Genomic DNA, 15,305 nt, shown 5'->3' with positions numbered 1-15,305 from the left:
CATCATCTTGAAACTCTTGCATCAAAAGCTTCAATTTTATGATTCATGGGTTGAAGATATATTTACTTTCTTTCTTGAAATATGTTTCTTTAAGAAAATGTGAAATTTTGATTTATAGATCAGAGTGCCTAAGTCTATTTTAATTTGTTTGAAGTTGATCGATATGTGCTTTAATCGAAAATCACGGGGAAGGAATCCTTCATTGCCATCCAAACATTTGTGCATAGATGTTTCGGTTGACTTTCCCTTTGCTGCCCATTTAAGTTTCATGGGAATGTTAGTATAAAAATATACGTTCTTTGATCTTTGCCTAGGTTCATTCGAGTTTTTTTTTTTTTTTTTTTTTTTTTTTTTTTTTTTTTGGAAGTCGACTACGATCTACGTATGTCGTTGCATTTGGCACTTGATACATCATAGATGTGATAAGCTCGATAACCGCCCACTCAAACACTAACAGGACCGGGCCTATAGCCCAACTAGAACATGCCCTAAAGGCCAACAACATTATTTACACCCTAATAATCCCAATTCAAATAACCAAAGATTCCACCTTCTCTGGGATTCGAACCTGGGACCTCCAGGGCTTTCTGGAGTTTATGTCAGAACCTTAGAACCACTTGGGCTACCAACTGTTGACAGGTTCATTCGAGTTGGTTTTGAAGATAAACAATGTTGTAGGATAGTCTTGTAAATAGATAGGTTTGTGTGGCTTATTATTTACCAAATTTCAAATAATCCATAAATACAACAGATGACAGGTTACTCAAACAAAAAAATCTTAGGAACGGCCTAGATCAAAGTCAAACTTTAAATTTCTTTTGTCTTTTAGTGAAATGACTCATCATGTCAAAGATTTTGTCAAGGATTTTGTACATGTAACACTCTCGTTTTCTTTTTTTAAGGTGCATTGGTCTTTTTATCAGAGGTGTTGAGGTCAAATTCATATTTGACCGGTTGAGGTCATGGAATGGCTGTTTTTTCTTTTTCGAAAAGTAACAACAACAAAATAATCAGAAATTTGACTTTCTAAACCAGCCATTGACCATTTAAAAAGAAACTACAATATTTATTCGGCAATTAACCTATTTAGTCAAACAACTCCATTTATTATCAATCCTAACTCCGTCCATGATAGAATCTAAATTCCTAGTACTATATAATGTTTTTTTTGTTAATAACATTTATTTTTAAATAATTTCACGGTTCAGTATCAAAAACATATATGGATCCTCTAAACAGGTTCAAAGTCAGTGAATCAAGTACGATAATCAAATATCATAATCATAGGTGAAATAATAACAAATCTCAAATTTGACTTTGACATTCGAATTGAGAAAGAAAAAAAAAAGAAACCATACCCAAGTATTAAGATCCGAGTAGAATTATAGGGTAGAGCAGAATCAGTCGCAAACCAAACATACGAGATATAACATCGAGTCAACATTTGGTTGCCCAAATGGTTTAAAGTGTTAACATATACTCCAAAAGTCCCTGAAAGTCTCACGTTCGATCTCAGAGGAGGTAGAATCTTTGGATTATTGAATTTGAGATTATTAGAGTATAAGTAATGCAGTTGAACTTTAGTCCACAGTTTAGTTGGGTTTTAGACCACAGTGTAGTTGGACTTTAGACTGTTCTTTTTAAATTTGACAATATCGTGCTTATCACATCTTTCATGTAACTCTGGTGTAACAATTCTCGTAGTCAATTTCCAAAAAAAAAAAAAAAACCTAGATATAAGGTCGTGGTAGGTAGCTAGCTAATGGCGGGAGGAATCAGGGTCTAGAATTGGCTAGGGTTTTAATGGCGGGTACTTCTACTTGAGTTGAGGATGTACTCGTAGTCTGTATGTGAAACTCGAACAAACCCAACTTTTTCGTCCATACCAAGATTTGATTATCAGTTAAAATTCTATTTCTGATTAAACAAATCCACATCGAGAACACTATTATTAGGTGTCATTTTTATCTTTCAGTTCTTTTCTCCTTTTATATAGATTGGATAAAATTTCTATTATTGTATTTTACATGGACAGTGTTTTAACGAAGACTACGAGTATGATTCTACTTTTAGTCAACAATATAGAGAGAGAAAGCTCCTTTCAATGATTACTGTAACTATTACCTCAATTTCGAAGAAAGGGTCGTCGTCTATACTTTCTCTTTTCTCTCTCTCTCTCTCTAAAACTTTCATTTTCATGAAAACCCTTTTTCATATTCTTGCTAATTCTGCCTATAAAAGTATTGATTTGGAAGTTTGATTTCATAGTCTAAGTTTTCTTAATCTTTACTATTTTCAATGGTTGGTAAAATGATCTTTGGATGCCGTGTATAAGTTTACTGACCCTTTTCTTTAATTAAATCATGGGAGTGAGTATTCTCTTTACTGTTTGAATTCTAGGGTTTCCTTTTCTAGAAAGACCCAGGAGATGACTTGGTGTAAATGAGTTAGTTCCCTGAAATCCAGACATTGAAGATCAGACCAAAAGTAGGTGAGTCTTTTCTCTTTACCCTAAATTTTCTTAATTTGGAAGCAAAATCATAAGAAAACTAGGTTAAGGTCGATTTTCTGCCATGAGAACTAATTTAGGTAAATGGGTATTATGTAGAAATGAAAGATGCTCTTTATAGTTAATCCAATGGATTCAAGATCAAATATTTGTATTTGGGGAATTTTCGTTGGCAACCTGTAAATCTGAAAGAGTTATGTCGCTTCAATTTGATATGTTTGAAAGTATAGGAAGAGATTAATGATGGAAAGCTGAATTTCCATTATTCGATCTCAATTTGCATTATTGAATTATGTTGTTTACATGTTTTTGTAATCTCTATCTATCTAATTATTTACCTCTCTGACTCTCTTTTTCATCGATTGGGCAGAGGGTGAACTGGTATTCGAAGTTTCCTGACAGTGATATGAATTGTTTTCGTTTTTTTAACGGAGAGAAGAAAAATGAGCCCAAGAACACAAACCCCGTCTCGGTTCTATCATCTAGTGTTTCTACATTTACTGATCGTGAGGTGAGGTCGGGTACTGAGTTTCATTCTCAGGAAACTTCGGAAACTAGCGATGATTCGGTTCGGGCCTCCTTTCCTAGTTTCTCAGAGAGACCCAACAATCTCAGAGAATTCACATTTTCTGATCTGAAAATTGCCACAAAGAATTTTACCCGCTCTTTTAAGATTGGTGAGGGTGGGTTTGGTTGTGTATACAAGGGTATTATAAGAAGTTTAGAAGATCAGCAAATCAAAATCGATGTTGCTATTAAGCAACTAAACAGAAAAGGAGTGCAGGCAAGGTTTCTCTCATCTGATTTTTAATTGTATAGACTAAATACCACCAGTATTTTTCTGCAGAAAACTGATAATCTTTTGTACGTTTTAGTAGTAAATTGTCAAATATTGCACAATTAGATTGACTTAAGGTGTCCGTGGAGTTGAACCTATCAACTCATTGGTTTGGGTGGTCTTGGGCCTCTCTTACCCCAAAAGCTAGCTCAAGAGGTGGCTTCTCCCACACTTGTTAACACACCCCCTGCCCCTTCCACAAACAATGTGGGATTAACCTAACAAATTTAAAGTTAGTTTAGATGAAAACTTGATGTTATTTGAGTGATACATCAATTACACTGCAGATGTCAAAATAGGCAAGTCTTGTGGGTGAATCATCAATTACACTGAAATGGGAGTGCAACCAATGTGGGATTAACCTAACAAATTTAAAGTTAGTTTAGATGAAAACTTGATGTTATTTGAGTCGTACATCAATTACACTGCGAATGTCAAAATACGCAAGTCTTGTGGGTGAATCATCAATTACACTGAAATGGGAGTGTTACCACTTACCAGTGGCAACACTTTACTTGACTAATACCAGTTGTCTTCTCTTGCTGTCTTTAAGAACGGTCAGTTCCTGAGCCAAGGGTCCTTCCCTCAGCCCATTGTCAATCCTTAATTATGTGGGTAGGGCAGATAAGATATTGATCTGGTATTCTGGTGACCCCATTATGATTGCTTTCTATTACTCCCATCATATTTATAGGTTTTTGTTTCCCGTAAGAGTTGGTCTATAATCATAATGGCTGATGGTGGTGAAATTGGGTTTAAGTTGTTCCAAGCATGTCTATTCACATTGGACTTGCCTCCTTGGAGATGTATATTAATAGTCCCACATCGCTCGCGAGAGTGTCCAGAGACTTGGCTATAGGTGTACGCTCAACCTTAGTAAGTACCGAGGCCTTTTGGGTGGGCTCATGGTGCCTTCGCCAAGAACAAAACCCCGTACCCTTGTGAGGTGGTCAAAGAAGGGACAATATCGATAACTGCTAAGACTTGGGGCGTCACAAAAGTGGTACCAGAGCCAAGGACGACTCTTCGATGAGGGTGGGGGATTGTAATAGTCCCACATCGCTCGCGAGAGTGTCAAGAGACTGGGCTATAGGTGTGCGTTCAAGCTTAGTAAGTACCGAAGCCTTTTGGGTGGGATTGTGGTGCCTTCACCAAGAACAAAACCTTGTACCTGTGTGAGGTGGTTAAAGCGAGGACAATATCGGCAACTGCTAAGGCTTGGGGCTTTACATGTATCCAGGACGGAGTGACCGTGTTAATGCTGGTCTTGCCTCTAAAATTTTTATAATTGAAATGATGGTTAACTTTAAAATAGTAACTAGTACGCATCAACTCATATAGCGTATTAGGCAAGGTTAACCTTTAAGCTTAACTTGTAGAGATTTTAATATCTTTAGAACTAACATCCTATATATTTTTCTTGTTCCTGGTTATTTTCTTACTCTACCTTTTGTTTTCAGGGGCACAAGGAATGGGTGACTGAAGTAAATGTTCTTGGGGTGGTCGAACATCCAAACCTCGTCAAATTAATAGGGTATTGTGCAGAGGAAGATGAGAGAGGAATCCAACGGCTTCTGGTGTATGAATATATGCCAAACAAAAGTGTCGAGGACCATTTATCCACTAGGTCAACAACCCCTCTCCAATGGTCTATGAGACTAAAAGTAGCCCTTGATGCAGCCCGTGGTCTAGCATACCTACACGAAGAAATGGATTTTCAGGTATGTGAGTTTTAAACTTTTGTTCATTAAGGTCAGGTTCTATCTTTGTCCAATGACTTCGATATGTTTCGAGCTTTAGCTTCCGCTTTCCTTGTTTTGTGATATATCTGCATCTCTAGGCAAATTATATTTAGAATTTCTTCTGATCACATTTAGGCATTGTTCTGTAGACGCTTATATTTGTAATGTTTTTTGTACAGATTATCTTCAGAGATTTTAAAACTTCAAACATTCTGTTAGATGATCAGTGGAATGCAAAACTATCGGATTTTGGGTTAGCGAGGCAAGGGCCAACTGAAGGATTGACTCACGTATCAACAGCGGTATGTCTATTTCATATCTCAGTCTAAAAGTTTGTACTTAGTATGTGTGAATTGAGCAATTTATCACATCTAATCAGTACAAGAAACCGATAGTGCTTATTATATGAACTAGTGATTGAATAATCATGTCCGACCTGATTTGTTTAAGTCTGCCTTCCATGCAGCACATTTGTAGTCTTCGTTTTTTTTCGTAGCAACTGTTAAATGATCTTTACGCCGAATGCCCAGAAAACATATACGACCACCTTTGGTGCATTTTCTTCTTTTTCTGGTCGAATAAATGCTCTTTGACGAGTAATACCAGTGCTCCAAGGAGCGTATATTTGAAAGAAAACTAGCGGAAAATTAGACCACAGCTGGTCAATAACCTAAAGTCGTATTAAAACATCCTCTCTAACATCATGTGATCAAATAGTGTGGTTGAAATACAGTTTCTCTATTTGATTTTATCCTGTGATAGCAATGGCAATTAATATTCCTAATACGGAAACAGGTTGTAGGTACCATGGGATATGCAGCTCCTGAATATATCCAAACGGGACGTGTCTCAAGCAAGTGCGACGTATGGAGCTACGGGGTGGTCCTCTATGAGCTCATCACGGGTAGACGCCCCTTAGACCGAAACCAACCCAAGAGTGAACAGAAGCTTTTGGAATGGGTGAAGCCATTCTTGTCCGATACGAAGAAATTCCAACAAATATTGGACCCGAGAATTGAATGGAAGTCCTCCATAAAGTCTGCTCGAAAACTTTCATATGTGGCCAATCGGTGTTTAGTACGGAATCCAAAAGCTCGCCCGAAGATGAGTGAAGTTTTAGAAATGGTGAAGCAGATAGTAGAAGGATCGGAAACAAGGACTTCTGAATCGCCTATGAAGAGTCTGACACCAATTACAAGTAGTCCTGAAGAAGATAAAAAGAAAGGAAGGAACGTTAAGTCGTATATTGGAAAGGTTTGGCGATCCTTGAAATTGTAGCATGTAAAAGATAACTGATACATCTACCGAACGAATTTTTTTCTTCGTTGAACCAATGAAGAAGGTTGTTTGACAAAGAGGGATGATATTATAGTTCATTTGTAATGGCGTGTTTTTCATGCATTTATACTGTTAAATGCTGGTGTATAGGACCTTATGATAAAGATAAATAATAGAAACGTAGTGCAAAGCGATATTACTATCGTCTGTTATATGTAAATTGACAGGTCATTATTATTATAGAGTTTCTTAGTTAAGTCATATTTAAAATCAAACTCAAGGTTTAGATCTTTTGAAGATGAGGGTTTTCGAGGGGGTAAGAAGTTGAGATTTTATTGTGTGGAGGTGGATTGGAAAATCCCCGGTAAAATAAATAGGAAGGCTCTTTCACGCAGATAAACAAAAATGTCGTTGTAGTATAGTGGTAAGTATTCCCGCCTGTCACGCGGGTGACCCGGGTTCGATCCCCGGCAGCGGCGCATTTTTTTATTAAAAGGCAATAACAGACGACTTTTTATATACACAATATTCAAACACGTTGGTAGCCTGTTGGTTAGTGCATTTCTGTGCAACGCAGAGGTCCCATGTTCATTCTACTAGAAGTGTAAATTCAGGAATGTTGAATTTGGGTTATTATAAATATATATCATATGATAAATTTGTCGGGCTTTAGGCCTCTTTCATCTTCTTGGACTTTAGCCCTCTTTCATTTCTTAGTTTAACTTTGGCAGTTATCGAGCTTATCACATCTTCGTGATGTATAAATGCCTTTTAAAGACTAACGTAGAACGTAGTCGATTTCTCAACAAAAAAAAATACTCAAACACGTTAACCATAATAACCGACGATTGACAAGGTGAAAGAGAGTAAAGACACTGAGATAATTAAAAACTTCGAAAAGAAGGTGATAAAAATATCGACTGTTAAGTTTAACTAACAGAATCACGTTTTTGATGTCTAATTAGAACGATGTACAAAGGAGTCAAAGTTTTACGTTTGGTCACAAATAGGACCCAAATTGACATTAACCCTTAAATTATTCTGGGTCAACATTTTATTTTATGTAGGAAAACATTTTAAAAAAAAGGTAAAAAAATATTGACGGTCAAATTTAACTTTGTGTCAATTTGCTAACTTAAGTTTAAATAACAGAATCATCCTTATATTGTCCAAATTACATTTTTACCCTTATGTTGTCAAATTATATTTTTACCTTATGTTGTAAAATTATTTAACTTTGTGTCACTTTGTTAACTCAAGAGTAAGAATGCCAAGCTGTTAATAAAACAAGATAAAAATGTAATTTGACAACGTATGGATAAAAAAAGAGATTTTACTAATATGAAAAGGTAAAATTGTCATTTTGACAACAATAAGGGTAAAATGTCAATTTGATATGGTGATGGTAAGAAATCCCGGGTCAAGAAGTCAGTTGGACCGGGTCATTGATCGGAAGTCGAACCTCCACCTGTTAATAATTTTGCGGGCACCGACGACGTCTTTGGGCTTAACCTGTGACAAAAGAAACAAAACACACGTGACCATAAGGTCTTAGGGGACACCGGGATGGCGCCGACCTAAGGGGGCTCCGATGGTCAAGTCAGTAAACTTGACAAAGAGTAAATAAGAACTGTAAACCAGAGTTTGAGCTATGGAGTTAAATATGTTGCTTGAGCGAGTCGGTCGTTGGGAGAAAAGGTGATACAACCAAGTGTATGCCTGCCTTAGTTCTCTTGTCGTCGAGTGAAGTAAGCGCTTGCACCCCTTAGTCGTGTAGAGAGAGAAATGACCAGTCGCCTTCCTTGAGCAGGTGATCGTCAGGAGATAGTCCTTGAGCGGGTGATCTTCAGGAGAGAGAATGATCACTCGTCTTCCTTGAGCATGTGATCATCAGGAGAGAGGGAATGATCGCCCGTCTTCCTTGAGCAGGTGTTCGTCAGGGGAGAGAATGACACTCGTCTTCCTTGAGCAGGTGTTAGTTGACTGTCAGTGGTTCGGATGATCGATGTGAGAGAGAAAATAAGTGGTTAACTGATTACAAGTGAATTTGGATGTCGGGTGTTGTTATCCGTAAGTGGATGCCTTAGTCGATTACCAGCTGATCCTTATATAGAGTTTTGTGGTCAATTGTCCGTTTTGGTCAACCGTCACCTGGTGGTGAGTTGTTGCCTTGAATAATGCACGGAGTTATTACCATGAATGGGGATATCGTAACTCTCATCCAACGAATATGTTGGGGATATCGTCATCTTGAATGACGATAACGACTCCCCAACGGATATACGAAGACAGGTCAGCTGAGGAGGAGAGGACAAACCTTTTCTATCCAGAGCTGGTTGTACTTCCGTATTTTGGTCTGTTGAGGGAGTGAGGACATACCTCTTTATCTAGAACTGGATGCACTTCCGTACTTTGGCCTGTTGGTGAGGACGGATCTCTATATCCAGAGTTGGACGTACTTCTGTACTTTAACGTTGCTTCGGGATGCCTGAAGATAAATGGGTCGGATCCATTGGTCATTAATTCATGGACCTCGTCACCGCGTAAGCCCATCAATCGTGGATTTCTAGGGACTCCCTTGGTGACGTATTTTGGCCCATAGAGATATTATAAAAGAGTAAAAATGTAATTTTGGCTATATAAAGCCAAAATGTCATTTTCACAATTTGGTAAACATGTCATTTGGTAAAAAAAAAGACAAAAATGTCGTTTGTCCAATGTATAAGTAAAAGGTTATTTTGTTGAATTTTATGGTCAAAAATGTTTTTGAACATATATGGAGATAAATATTAAGTTTCAAGTATCTGCATATATTAAAATATTTTTATTTTGATTTTTGAATTTTCCACGAAAACTAATTTCTAGGAGGAGCAAAGAATTAAAAGTGAATTATTTTGTGAAAATATATTTTCTAAGAAATTAAAGTAATGAAACTACACTTCGTATCAAACTGTAGAAATACCTATTTATGTGGGAATTCCACCGAAATTGGAGATATCAAACACACCCCCAACACTAAAATTATTTTGGGTCAATATCTTTTTCTTTTACGTAGGATGATAGATCTGGTGAGCCACTTTAACACCTTTGTTTTAGAGAGAGAAAAAGACACTTGTAAGCAATACTCAACTTCCCCTGTTCACGTCCAACGCAACCTAAACCCAATCCTACTTTCATCTCATCAAATCTTCTAACATCGTTTTCCCTTCTATTTAATCACTGGGAATTTAGTCACTTCTTGAACAATCAATCTCAATTATGTTAACTGGCCAAGAAAATGGGGAAAAGAAACCACCAAATTTATCAGGAGCAAGATCTTGGGGCGGTGGTGCTACTTTTTCAGGGCAATCGATTTCTACCAGCGGTGGAAGTGCCGGTTCTCCATCGACTCGTAGCGAATCTGGGTTGGTGATGATTTCACCGAGTGAAAATGCTTTTGTTCGAATCAATCAGCTTGATATTAACGGAGAAGATGTTGGATCTCAATCGGCGGTTCCGTGAGTTTCTTCTTAATTCTTCAAATTAGGTTTACTTATATAAAAAATTTGATCTTATTTTGTTTGGGTAGTTTCAATTTCTTAATTTAATGGCGGGAAATCGGGAATCACAGATCAGAAAGAAAAAAAAGAAATAATGGCGGGAATTATCGAATTTGTCAAAAACTTCATAGATTTTTCCCAGATTAGGGTAGGAAACCATTCAATTTGACTCGTCTAGGGATTTTGGCTCGTTTCATATTGTAATTTAGATCAACCCATGAATCTAATTTTCATTTGGTTTTGTCTTTTAGAATTTTAGGGCACAATTCTCGAAAATGAACTTGTACCCTGTTTATAAAAATTCTTTTTTTTTGGGGGTGATCTGAAAATTGATTTCTAATACAGTGGCAACAAGAAGAAGAGAGGTCAAAGGGCATTGCCAGGTGATAAGAGTGGTAGAGGGCTCAGGCAATTCAGCATGAAAGGTGTTCTTTTTCTTCGTACTGTGTCATTGTTCAATTTATTTGATTTCCTTTCGAAAATGTAAACTAGGGTTAGTACTAAAGATGTGATTCTAAGAGGAAAACCTATAGAATATCGGTGAAACGATATATCAGTTAGTCTGTATTTGATTTTCCTTTGGGTAGTCTGTGTCTTTCGTTCTCAATAATTTTTGTTGGCTAATTGGTTATTGAGTTGTCCTAATACATATTTCATGTTTATTCCATGTTTGTGATGATTATCAGTCTGTGAGAAAGTTGAAAGCAGAGGTAGAACTACTTATAATGAGGTAGGGCTTCATATCAGCTCGCAATCTATGTGTCATATAGTCGATTATGTTTGTCCGTTCTTTACTCTTGATGTATGAAACTGAATAAGTAGTGATCATGATCCAAGTTCATTACTTTTGATGTATGATAGTGTATAAAAATTTATGTTTTTCTTGGTAATTTTAGTATAACGAGATATGTTGCAAATTGCAATTTTCGAGCACCATACTCATGTGTTGAATGATGTAGCAGGATCTTAAATGGGGAAGTTTAAGTTTTTTCTTCGAATTGATGGTTGAGATGCCACTAAATCGTCCGGCACAAATATTCCGTACTTGCAATTAGGTCTAACTGCCTGAGTATCATTTGATTGTATTGAGTTCACGGAGATTAACTGCAGATTGTAGACCAAGTGGACAGAAAAACCTTTTGAGTGTGAAAACCCATATTTGTAGAAAACGTTAAAAAATAAATCTTGCTTGAATACAATTCATCAGTAGAAGTATATGTTTGACATGGATTCATTCAGCATCTAGCCCCATTTCTTAGATACATCGAAGTTTGAAAATGTTTCTGTTTTCAGTTAATTATGTTTGTTACACTGATTTTATGTCGGCTATCACACTAGTTTGATATTTTACCTAGCCTTAAACGTTTCTCATCCACATGCCGAGTCCTTATTACCTGGCCATCTATCTAGTCTTCATATTGTGTTTCCTGGTTTGGTATCAACCACCACATGAATATCTACACAATACATCCAAGTTGTATAAGTCAGTTCTCTTTCAATTGAAAAACTGAAATTAGAGTATTTTTCAGGTTGCAGACGAACTCGTAGCTGAATTTACAGATCCTAGCAATAGTCTAGCTCCTGATCAGGTAAGAAATTTTGTACCCGAACAACACAAAGTTGTCGGTGTTGAACTCTATCCAATTGGGTGTATGTTAATAATGAAAATGGTCTAATTTAGTCCCACACGCAAACATATTTTAATTGTAACAAAAATTTACAAACCTTGCCTGTCTCTTCTGTTTATGAAGTGGTTATGGGAAGATCGTTCTGATTGAAATCAACTTCACACCCTCTCTATACGATCATGTGATATTAGAAACCATAAACTGATAAACATATATGGAACTCAATCTTGTGACTTTTTTTTTGGTGCACAGCAGCAGTACGATGAGAAGAATATACGACGAAGAGTCTATGATGCTTTGAATGTACTCATGGCAATGGATATTATATCTAAGGACAAGAAGGAAATACAATGGAAGGGTCTGCCTCGCTCTAGCGTGAATGATATTGAAGAACTTAAGGTTTGAGCAGGACCGGGAATGAAAGATTTATTATTAAGAGCTTAAGTTTGCTTCTGCTTAGCCCTGATAGAAGTACTCGTTCTTCAACGATCATTTTGTAGGCTGAACATGCTGGATTGAGAAATAGGATTGAAAAGAAAACTGCCTATTTGCAAGAACTAGACGAACAAGTAAGAGTCTTTCCTTTCCGACCTCTCTCTCCCTGAGTTGTCTTTTTTTTTTTTTTTTTTTTCCGTCTTACGCAATCTGGATTCTGGGGTGGAATATGTTCTTGAGTTGTTTTTAGCCACGATGTTGATATGGTCGTGATGAATTACTGTTCACTAACTTCTCCTCCTTTTCCTTCAAGTACGTAGGTATTCAGAATCTGATACAGAGAAATGAGCATTTATGCAGATCCGACGATGCTCCTTCAGGAATTTCTTTACCTTTTATTCTGGTTAAGGTAAAATTTACTAATCTCACTTTTCTAGTAATCAAGCCTGTTTTGACCCTGAAAGGAGTTTAACGAGTTTTTCTTTATAGTTTCTTTGATTTTCTCGAAATGTAACCATGACCAAGAAAGAATGCTTGCCACCTTCTTATTTCAAATTTGCAGAGACTTAATTACTGGATTACATAGTCTCTAAAATCTGAATTTGGCAAAAGTATACTCCGATCATGTTGTTTCAATATCATTACGCCTCTTTTGTTTCGTTTGATGCTCAAGGAGCTATTTCAATTTCCAATTACATTTAATGTAACTTTATTTTTGGCCTATTTTTAATTTTAGTCGGGTCCAAATGCAACTGTTGAGGTGGAAATATCAGAAGATATGCAGCTGGTTCATTTCGATTTCAATAGGTACAAAAACTCAATATAATAATGTTTATTTTTATCTTATTATTTGGTGGTAAATATTGTTAGATGCTATATACATATTTTGACCCGAAATGGCAATTCTAGAATGAGCGTGGTTAATCAGTACAAAACACAACAAAAGTCGCACCTCTGAGGCATTCTACACACACACACACACTCTCTAATGATCTCTCTCCCTCTCTCTCTGATTATGTTTTTATTTGGACTGTAATTGCAGCAGCCCATTTGAGCTACACGATGACAATTACGTTCTCAAGGCTATGAAATTATGTGAAAGACCACAGAATGATGAGGTTACCCATGATTCTACTGCAAATGGCGGTGAGGGTTCTAGCATGCTTGGCATGTATCAACCCACCATTACAAACCCTTCAATGTCCAATACCACAGGTACTACTAGGCCTCCCACTTCGCCCCCTCTACCAGGAATTTTAAAAGCACGAGGAATGAAACACGAACACTGACCCATTCTAAAGCTTTATCATCTCGTCAGAATACTCTCTTTACCTGTATAATATGTGAAGTAATAAGCAGATCTAGAGGAAAATAACTACAAAATCAGAATAACAACCAGTTGGGAGGAAATTGAAGGTACAAGCAGATTAGCCCTAGTTTGTTCTTGAAGAGTTCCAAATGGTTCTAGTATAGCAGAGAGAGTCCATCACTACACAAATGTAATGGTTCTTTTAATTTTTGGTTCTCGTTTTTATTATGACTTTGTTGTTAGAAATGAAAAACTCCTTGTTGGTTTCCCAGATGAAGCAAACTTGTATTTCATATATGTAAATGGACCGTGGAGTTTTCAGGTTCAATAATGATAGACGGACCGAAAAAGGGGGCCGAAATCAACCAAATATGACCATCAACGGCCGCGATCTTGGTCTCTCAAACAGTGAGATGTTGACTTGATGATCTGGGCTGTTGGGTCTGTTTTTAGCAGATTTCGGTTTTCCTTTTACCTTATTTTTTTCTACCCCTCTTGATCCTCTATTTAGTATCGAGTCCGATGTTTATCTTCTCTTCTTTCCTAGCCCTCATCTCTTTTTACCTAACCTTTCCTTCTCCTATTTTCTTTCCTCTCTCCTTAGTACCTTGTGTATATGTATTGACACTCGAAACCTCTTCCTTGAACAGTTGATAAAATAATAAATATGTTATGACCACTTGAAAACTGATGTAACTCTATTACCTTTATCCGTCATGGCGTGTTAAGCACGAGCAATTGATTGAAAGACGAAGAAAACATAAGAACCGATAGGGATGAAATCTAAGGTTTAATAAGTTGAGTTTATCTTTATATGATCATAATTAGCAAGTCCTAAGTAAACCTTTTTTTTTCTAATAGGATGTAAACAAGCTATGAATTAATCAGTAATATATTTATCTTCAAATATTGGTTGTTTTATCTTTTTGCCCTAAAAGAAAGGCAATAATTAGTAGTTAGCCCAACAATCCATCAAGCAATGATTTCCTTGACGTGTCAAATCCCATTTTAGGTCATACATCTATGGGGCCTAATTGTTCCTCACCAACAAGGATTCTCTCCCATTATTTATTCAAACTTTGAAGAATCTTCAAAACCATTATAAAGAATTATCAACTTTACTAATCAATAATTGAAAAAAGTTTTCCAAGGACAATTAAACCCGTAGATCTTAAACATACTACTGAAATCTTTGTTGTTGCAATACTGATAAGTTATGTTTTATATATGATCGTTGTCTCCAAACCCACGTTTCAAAGGCGTATTTTGTGACTTCAACTCTAGCGTTAAGGGACAGTAAGTACGGGTATTATTTCTTGATGTACGAATATTTTGTATTTGTTAAGTATGTAAGGTTGGGATAATCTTGTTTGTAAAGAGTCGACGCTTTTTTGCTGGACTTTTGTGGGCATCAGAAACAGTTGAACTACCTAATGACACAGACTTTTGGGATGTTTCAACTATAATATTTCTTTAAGAAGATCAATTTATGTACATTATAATTTAGTTTTGTGATTTACTAGTTAAAAACAAAAAATTATTACACAATCCAGAAGACAACTCCATTAGGCCTGCCAACAATCCTTGGTTGGAGTGGTAAGAGGTATAATATTCCACCTAGAGGTAAAGGGTTCGAGGCACACGCTGAACAATTCAAAAAAAAAAACTCCCTTAGGCCTTAGTCTCGTGACATGTCCTTAGTGCCAACCTAATAACCTATTCTGTGAAAAAACTTTAAAATGCTCGAGAAGAAGAGAACTACTCCATTTAAAAATTACTTATAAGAACTAGTCCACTCCGTATACAAAATAGAAAATTAAAGGTTTCTTAATTAACTAGTCCACTCAGTACACAAAATTAGCTGATTTAAAACATATGAATTGTTCCAATGTCGATGCCCATAGATATATTTGTGAGAAAGAGATAGTTCATTATCATAATGGTAATGGGTTATTTAGAGTTCATGATGTTAACTTCTTCAGTATTGTTGGTTTAAGTGAATTAATAGTACAATTAAAGACACCCAT

The 15,305-nt window shown here is 36.4% G+C and overlaps 2 protein-coding genes and 1 non-coding gene across 7 annotated transcripts; all 3 read left to right on the top strand.

Moving 5' to 3' along the window:
• Positions 1 to 1,633: 1,633 nt before the first annotated feature.
• On the top strand, positions 1,634 to 6,628 carry LOC147564704 (serine/threonine-protein kinase PCRK1-like). Of its 4 annotated transcripts, none has more exons than XM_086649177.1 (6): positions 1,762 to 1,955; positions 1,997 to 2,491; positions 2,880 to 3,293; positions 4,808 to 5,068; positions 5,269 to 5,391; positions 5,885 to 6,628. In XM_086649177.1, exons 3-6 carry the CDS (start codon positions 2,916 to 2,918, stop codon positions 6,365 to 6,367), a joined length of 1,245 nt encoding a protein of 414 aa, XP_086505303.1. In that variant the 5' UTR covers positions 1,762 to 1,955; positions 1,997 to 2,491; positions 2,880 to 2,915; the 3' UTR covers positions 6,368 to 6,628. The 4 variants fall into 4 exon arrangements, with proteins under 4 accessions (XP_086505309.1, XP_086505297.1, XP_086505303.1 ...); XM_086649191.1 differs by having other exon boundaries at positions 1,765 to 1,955; positions 1,997 to 2,487; XM_086649183.1 differs by having other exon boundaries at positions 1,634 to 2,487.
• A 146-nt stretch (positions 6,629 to 6,774) lies between these two features.
• Positions 6,775 to 6,846, top strand: TRNAD-GUC (transfer RNA aspartic acid (anticodon GUC)). Its single transcript has one exon. It is a non-coding gene; the product is annotated as a tRNA-Asp (tRNA).
• A 2,463-nt stretch (positions 6,847 to 9,309) lies between these two features.
• On the top strand, positions 9,310 to 13,767 carry LOC147564702 (transcription factor-like protein DPB). Of its 2 annotated transcripts, none has more exons than XM_086649213.1 (9): positions 9,310 to 9,864; positions 10,252 to 10,331; positions 10,593 to 10,636; positions 11,436 to 11,495; positions 11,790 to 11,933; positions 12,035 to 12,103; positions 12,283 to 12,378; positions 12,706 to 12,776; positions 13,012 to 13,606. In XM_086649213.1, exons 1-9 carry the CDS (start codon positions 9,626 to 9,628, stop codon positions 13,256 to 13,258), a joined length of 1,050 nt encoding a protein of 349 aa, XP_086505339.1. In that variant the 5' UTR covers positions 9,310 to 9,625; the 3' UTR covers positions 13,259 to 13,606. The 2 variants fall into 2 exon arrangements, with proteins under 2 accessions (XP_086505339.1, XP_086505331.1); XM_086649205.1 differs by having other exon boundaries at positions 9,389 to 9,864; positions 11,787 to 11,933; positions 13,012 to 13,767.
• Positions 13,768 to 15,305: the final 1,538 nt, after the last annotated feature.

This window comes from Eschscholzia californica, unplaced genomic scaffold, assembly GCF_041429995.1.
Source record: "Eschscholzia californica isolate CP2 unplaced genomic scaffold, dmEscCali1.0.p SCAF_1, whole genome shotgun sequence".
Classification (NCBI taxonomy): Eukaryota; Viridiplantae; Streptophyta; class Magnoliopsida; order Ranunculales; family Papaveraceae; genus Eschscholzia; species Eschscholzia californica.
Note: the sequence above shows the minus strand (reverse complement) of the source record. Positions and strands in the feature narration are given on the sequence as shown.

Coding starts and splice junctions, on each gene's coding strand:
- LOC147564702 (XM_086649205.1), top strand. CDS start 9,626: ATGTTAACTGGCCAAGAAAATGGGGAAAAGAAACCACCAAATTTATCA. Junction 11,934..12,034: donor ATGATATTGAAGAACTTAAG/GTTTGAGCAGGA, acceptor ATCATTTTGTAG/GCTGAACATGCTGGATTGAG. Junction 12,777..13,011: donor GTTCATTTCGATTTCAATAG/GTACAAAAACTC, acceptor CTGTAATTGCAG/CAGCCCATTTGAGCTACACG.
- LOC147564704 (XM_086649183.1), top strand. CDS start 2,916: ATGAATTGTTTTCGTTTTTTTAACGGAGAGAAGAAAAATGAGCCCAAG. Junction 3,294..4,807: donor TAAACAGAAAAGGAGTGCAG/GCAAGGTTTCTC, acceptor TTTTGTTTTCAG/GGGCACAAGGAATGGGTGAC. Junction 5,392..5,884: donor TGACTCACGTATCAACAGCG/GTATGTCTATTT, acceptor ATACGGAAACAG/GTTGTAGGTACCATGGGATA.